Below are 7,133 nucleotides of genomic sequence, written 5' to 3'. Positions count from 1 at the left end.
GATGAGAATGAGATGACTCTCGCTCTTAGGGTGAAGAATATGAGAAAAAAATAGATGAGTTCGATTAGGAGATGTGTTTCTATTCATTTTGAATAATCTTGTTGTAATTTGATGCTTATGTTGTATTCGGGCGTAACTTGGTGTATTTTATTCACTTAATTTTCATGATTTATATTTTTCTTTTCCTTCAAAAGAAAAGGCTTAATCATTATAATATGATTATGACCTTTTGTAACACAAGTTGACTAGATCGTATAATCGAAAAGTTCCGACCTTAAGGACCATCTAACTACGCAAGGATCTAATTTTAAAAGAGAGGAGTATTAAATGAAGATCTTTCTCAAATATATGTCCAAATCTTCTTTTTATTGTAATATAGATTTCGGTAGGTCCATTTCGATTTAGTTTACGGTTTAAATTATAACCGACTAAAAGAAACCGAATCTAAAACAACTCGAATTAGATATTTCTATTTCTATATGATCTTTTGGTAGCAATATTTATTTTCATATAAGATGCATTTATTTAAACCGAGTTATATCATTTAGTTTGCGATTCTATTAATAACCAAACTGTACTTGGGATATATGATGTGAGTTTGATATTGAGTATGCTGTTTTTGATGGTTTTGTTTGCTGATTTGAGCATCATGATTGTTTTGTTTTCGTCTAGCTTCTTGCTAGAGGTATTTTAATAGATGACGCCTTTCAAAAAAAAAAAGTTTTAGAGAGGCTAAACTGTAACGATAGTATTTCTATAAAACTATTTTTAAAAAAATAATCTTTAGTAGTAATATTTGATTTCAAATACGATGTATTAAATAGTTTTATGTTTAATTTTTAAATCAGGACCTAATTAATAATCAGAATCTTTTTTCAAACGCATCTTAACCTAAGGTCCTTGATCAGTCTAATCGTATAATTTAGTAAAAATAAAAACTATTTTAGTTTTGGCATCATAGAACATTTGTGATGGCTCTTACTCCACAACCCCGTGTAGAAGTTTTCTGGCTAAAACCACATACCCAAAAACCTCCCAAGGATCTTACTCCCTCTCTTCTTCACAGACTTTTTGTTTACACTCACAATGACCTCAAAAACCTTATCTCTCTTCCACCTTAGCCTTCATTCCTCATGTCGTCAACGTCGAGATTAACGAACCCTATCACAAATACTTTAGTTTGTATTATTACTTGATAAATGATGCTCGAACTATAAGGATTATGTTTTAAGCCTTTTAAGGTACAAAAATATGATTTACCGATCAGCCTTTGCGAATACATGATATGCATTTTTATTATAACGTCCAATAAGCCCAAATCATAAAACTAACTCGAAACAAACTGTTCAACCACTTTGTAAAATCAAAACAAACGGTTCAACCGCTTTGATTCACATAAGCTTGTCATATGTTTAAAGTCTTTAAAAACCGTTCCTAACTATTTAACTTAAAAACCGTTAAAACCACATCATAAACACCTGTACCCGACACAATATAAACAATAAATTATACACTAAATATACAACAAACATTGCAATACACTTGTAGAAACAAATCACCTCTAACTAGAGAACCTTAATCATAACATATGACCCAACTTTTGCAGGACAACACTTGATGGTCCCTAAATTGCAATAACAACCATTTCATGTCTCCACCACCCCCACCCCCACCCACCCTCCTCTCTCTCTCTCTCTCTCTCTCTCTCTCATCTTTTCATGCATGTTCATATGATGATACATGCCAGCCAATACCACTTCATCATCCAACCCATTTCCTTTAACTTTCTCACAACTTGACCCCACCCCCCACTCTAATAACAGAAAAAAAGAACCAGCCTGCTTCCCCAAACAAAGTAAACCCAAACCAAACTCTCTCTCTCTCTTAACATTAACATTTCACTTTCTCTCTCTCTCTCTCTAAACTGATAATGTAAAAGTTGTTCTTTCTTTCTTTCTTTGATTCCTTCCATATTCTGTCCAACATTAAAGTAGTTTTGCAATTCATGGCTTCTTCTTGTGCTTGTGCTTGTGCTTGTAGCTTTCTCTTTTTTCTCTACATTTCCTTGTTTGTGACCTTCACTTTTGCTGAAGATCCCACTGTTTCTTACAAATTTGAACTTACTTATATTACTGCTTCACCTCTTGGTGTCCCCCAACAGGTATATTACCTTCAGATCTGAGTCATTTGAATAATGTTTGTAACTGTTACTAATGTGCATTGTTGTTATTAGGTTATTGCCATTAATGGCAAGTTTCCAGGACCTACTATCAATTCAACTACTAACAACAATGTTGTTGTCAATGTGAGGAACAAATTAGATGAAGATGTCCTCATTACTTGGTAACATCCCAAATTAACCTCCTAAATACTTATTATTATTGTTCATTAATTACACTATAATAAATGAAGTAGTAGATTAATAATAATAATAATAATAATAATTACTCTAATTCAAAAACTGATGAGTAATAAGGCGTGCCCGGTTCGGTTGGTTTTTGGTTAGTTGATTAGTTTGTCGGTTGTCGGTTCAGTTAATAACAATTATTAGCCAAAACCAAACTTAGGGCTAAAATTTTTGCTTAGATATACATGAAAGGAGGTATGAATACATATTATGAAAGTGTAAAGCTAGATTTATATTTAAATATGAATGCTTCTGTTCGGTTAACCGACGGTACAGTAAAAAACCGACAACTGATTTTCAGTTAATTCAGTTCATTTCAGTTTGGTTTCACTGGTTTCAGTTAACGGTTCTTAGTACTTGTCGAGTACTTGACGCCTAGGGCCGATTTTTGTATTTGATCCTAACACATTATCACAAATCTGAAGCAGAAATGTCTGATCTTGTTGTTTGAAAATGTGAATGGAAACAGGGCTGGTATACAGCAAAAGAGAAACTCGTGGCAAGACGGTGTTCTTGGAACTAATTGTCCGATTCCGCCAAAGTGGAACTGGACTTATAACTTTCAAGTTAAGGACCAAATTGGGAGCTACTTTTACTTCCCCTCGCTTAAATTTCAGCGCGCAGCGGGTGGGTTTGGTGGCTTCATTATTAACCCGAGGTCTGTTATTCCGACCCCGTTTGATAACCCAGCTGGGGATATTACAGTCTTGATTGGTGACTGGTACATTAGAAACCACACTGTAAGTGTTTAATGAAATGCCTCAATTAAGTTTGTTTTGTTTATATGTTTGGTTAATAATATGTGTTAAACTTTTGCGGTTTTTAGGATTTAAGACAGACCCTTGATGCTGGTAAAACACTAGGAATGCCTGATGGTGTTCTTATTAATGGAAAAGGACCTTATAGATATAATGATACCCTCGTTCCCGATGGAATTGATCATGAAACTATTAATGTTGAGCCAGGTTAGACCTTAAAAGTTCATGTAAACAATGCTGTTATATGCTGTATTGTGTGTATAATAAAGTCAAAGGTGTTGATTTTGGCAGGTAAAACTTACAGGATTCGCGTAAGCAATGTTGGTGTGTCGACGAGTTTGAACTTCAGGATTCAAAACCATAACTTACTTTTAGCTGAAACCGAGGGGTCGTATACAGTGCAACAAAACTATACTAGTTTAGATATACATGTTGGACAAACATATTCATTTTTGGTTACTATGGATCAAAATGCGAGTAGCGATTACTATATTGTTGCTAGTGCTAGATTCGTAAATGAATCGACCTGGAAAAGGGTTACTGGTGTCGGGATCTTGCATTACTCGAATTCCAAAGGGAAAGCTTCGGGCCCGCTTCCTGATCCTCCTCAAGACCAGTATGATAACACGTTTTCAATGAACCAAGCTAGATCTATCAGGTAAACTTGTTTAATATTAATTATAAACAATTAAACATAACAAGTTATTTGGCAAATATAATAATCAAGGGTTTTAATCTCTAAATCTTAGTATTTTTCTGTTTAAAGTAGTTGGCATGGTGTGCCAGTTGTGTCAAATAGCTGATGTGGCATCGTGGTTAAGCAAACGAGATGGCGTGGATGGGCATTGTGTAAAATAGCTGATGTGACACATCATAACATTTATCCAATCAAAATGCCAGTATGCCACATCAACATATGTAAACGAGCCGAGCCGGCTCCTTTAACTTATGAGGAGCTTGAGCATGGAGAAGCTCGAGCTCGGCTCGTTTGAATTATGAAAAGTTCAAGCTCAGATCATTTCGAGCTCTATTCTAAAGCTCGAGCTCAAGTCATGTCTTTTTTCAAGCTCGACTTGTTTGTTATTTATTAATTAATTGATATGCATATTTAATTAGTTTATATAAATATATTTATACTCATAATCATAATTTTTCTATATAAGATAATATATATTATTTAATTATATGTATCATAATTATAAATGTAATTAAAGTTATCATATAAATATATTTGAAATATTAAATAGAATATATATAAGTAATAGGCTCGTTTAGGCTCGCGAGCCAGCTCGAGCTTGGGCACCGTTTATTAAACAAACTTATTTTTAGGCTTGAGCTTGTTTAAGGTCGGCTCAGTTTGAGCTTAAAGCGGGCCGGTTTTGAGTAGCTCACAAGCAGCTTGGCTTGTTACACCCCTAGATACAGGCTGCAGGTCCATTTTTCTAAAATATTTGACCACATTGAAAAAACATGAAATATGGACATGCCACATTGCCACTTACATGATTCCTGGTTACTTTTGCTGACTTGGCATGCCAGTTCTGTTAAATAGCTGACATGGCATCCCAGTTGTGTTCAACAACCACTCTTTAACTATGGCATTTTCTTTATGTTTGAACTAATGCAGGTGGAACGTGTCGGCTAGTGGGGCCCGCCCAAACCCACAGGGTTCGTTTAGATACGGTTCTATAAACGTAACAGAAGTGTACATATTAAGAAACACGCCCCCAGTAACAATTAACGGGAAAAGAAGGGCCACCCTTAGCGGGATTTCATTTGTGAATCCCACAACACCAATTCGACTTGCGGATGAGAAAAAAGTTGAACGAGCATATAAGCTTGATTTTCCTACCGAGCCCCTAACGGGCCCACCTAAGATGGAAACATCTGTTATTAATGGAACTTATAGAGGATTTATGGAAGTTATATTACAAAACAATGAGACCAAGATGCATAGTTATCATATTGACGGATACGCCTTTTTTGTAGTCGGGTATGATACTTTAATTTTATTATCAGTTTATGATGTTTTGTTTTGTTATTTGTTGAATCTGACTTTATAATAATTTGTTATTAGAATGGGTTATGGCGAGTGGACGAATGATAGCAGAGGAACTTATAATAAATGGGACGGTATTGCCCGAACCACCACACAGGTAGTCCATTAATATCATTCAAAAACTGACGGTTTGGTTTTATGTTTTTGTAAAACCTGAACTTTCAGTTTTGTTTTGGTTTTGCATGTAATTAAAACCGAAAAAACCTAACCGAATTTTGGATTTTTATTTTTAATATTGAATTTTAAGCAGTTTACAAGAATTTAATAAATATATAACCCATATATTTTTACCCAATTGTACAATAATCAATTTGTTATTAACTAACCAAAAGATATAGGCCCAAATTCATTATTTTAGGCCAACCCTTTAAGCGGCTCAAAAATTTCAAGCCCAAATGGCAAAACCGAAACCGATCCAAACCAAAAACCGAAAAAACAGAAACTGAAAAACCGATGTGTGTAACATGTTTTTCTTTACCATTTGTTAATATAGTTATTGACTTTGAATATAGGTTTACCCTGGAGCATGGACTGCAGTATTGATATCACTAGATAATGTAGGAGTGTGGAACTTGAGAACCGAAAATCTCGACTCTTGGTATCTTGGTCAAGAAACTTATATCAGGATTGTGAATCCTGAGAAAAATAACAAAACTGAGTTGCCAATGCCCGATAACGCTCTTTTCTGCGGGGCCCTCAGTCGTTTGCAAAAGTATGCATACTAACTTATAGCTTATCTATTTATTTTGTGAACATTGTTTATGACATGTTATGTTGGATGACATTTTCAGGCCACAAGATATTTCTCCGGCGACAACTATTAGGTTCACCGGCGGCGGCTATGGATGGGTGGTGATGATGATGATCTTGATTAGTGGTTTACTGATATGATTTGATTTATGTTAACTTTTATGTGTTGTTGGAGTGTAATTGCAGGCTTGTTGATACAAAATTTTAACTTTGTGTTATTTCTGAAAATTTTCGAGATATATTTATTTATGTTACAGTGATCTTGGAATTATTTTATTATTCTTTTATTTTTCACTACTTGCTTTATGTAATGACTAAAAATTTTCATTCCATTTTGAACTTTACCAAGTTATAAATATGTTATGATTTTGTGTCATTTTTAGCTGCCAGAACAAAGTATATGTTACTGGCAATCGAGTTGAGCCAAGCTTGAAGTTTATGAGCTTGGAGAAAAAATCTTGATTGAGCTCGAGTCGGGTTTGAGCTTGACTATGTCTTGATTTGAGTTAGTTGGATAGGCCTAAATATGACTACTTAATTCCCAAGTCTTGTTTTTAATAAGGGCATAAAATTCGTTAGTCATGGCATTTGACAGTTCCGGTGTGGATAAGGCATGTATTGAGTGTTTAGGAATTGGCTCGAACCCAGAAATTTTGGGTGATTAAGAGACTTTGTCTCAGTTACTGAGCCACTAACCACAAAACGTGTAGGGCATGTTTTATATGTAGCGTGATAAGAGGACCATCATGGCATAGGTGTCAAGAAGTAAATTGACCTAAATCACTTTCCACGTTAATTTGGCAATTTGTTAGCAATTGGTGTTATATTTCCTCCCCATCTTTGCTTTTACGGTGCGTGACCTTCTTCAAGTTCATGATGCTAAGGTGCTGTTTGTTATTGAAGACAAAAACTGTCGCAATCTGATTTCATCTGATTTCATGTCTACAACTGAAGATGTGGTCTAAAGCTTTGCAATATGAAAATATAATATTGTTTGTTTTATAAACTGAATATCGTCCGCATAAGCTGAAAATTAGTTACCTATCATATATATCACAATAGATAGAATTTATTTAACGTCTGTAACTGTTAAAATAATTGGTGGTAGTGTATGAACTGTGGAAGTGGGTGGTGGTGGACAATTGTGGTAGGTGGTGAA

General features: G+C 34.7%; 1 protein-coding gene across 1 annotated transcript; it reads left to right on the top strand.

The window, feature by feature from the left end:
* Window positions 1-1,892: 1,892 nt before the first annotated feature.
* LOC143631982 (monocopper oxidase-like protein SKU5) lies at window positions 1,893-6,289 on the top strand. Its single transcript, XM_077100589.1, has 9 exons — window positions 1,893-2,161; window positions 2,234-2,343; window positions 2,877-3,147; window positions 3,234-3,372; window positions 3,457-3,823; window positions 4,793-5,158; window positions 5,243-5,321; window positions 5,737-5,936; window positions 6,016-6,289. The coding sequence occupies exons 1-9, from the start codon at window positions 2,006-2,008 to the stop codon at window positions 6,113-6,115; spliced, it is 1,788 nt and encodes a 595-aa protein (XP_076956704.1). The 5' UTR covers window positions 1,893-2,005; the 3' UTR covers window positions 6,116-6,289.
* The last annotated feature ends 844 nt before the right edge of the window (window positions 6,290-7,133 follow it).

This window comes from Bidens hawaiensis, unplaced genomic scaffold (assembly GCF_021521415.1).
Source record: "Bidens hawaiensis isolate Kalapana, Puna unplaced genomic scaffold, B.hawaiensis_p1.1 tig00006302_1, whole genome shotgun sequence".
NCBI lineage: Eukaryota > Viridiplantae > Streptophyta > Magnoliopsida > Asterales > Asteraceae > Bidens > Bidens hawaiensis.
This window is presented reverse-complemented; position numbering and strand designations above follow the sequence as displayed.

Excerpts from the sequence above, each read along its gene's own strand:
- LOC143631982 (XM_077100589.1), top strand. The coding sequence starts at position 2,006 with ATGGCTTCTTCTTGTGCTTGTGCTTGTGCTTGTAGCTTTCTCTTTTTT. Across the intron at positions 2,344-2,876 it reads GAAGATGTCCTCATTACTTG|GGCTGGTATACAGCAAAAGA; the intron begins GTAACATCCCAA and ends GAATGGAAACAG. Across the intron at positions 5,937-6,015 it reads GCCCTCAGTCGTTTGCAAAA|GCCACAAGATATTTCTCCGG; the intron begins GTATGCATACTA and ends TGACATTTTCAG.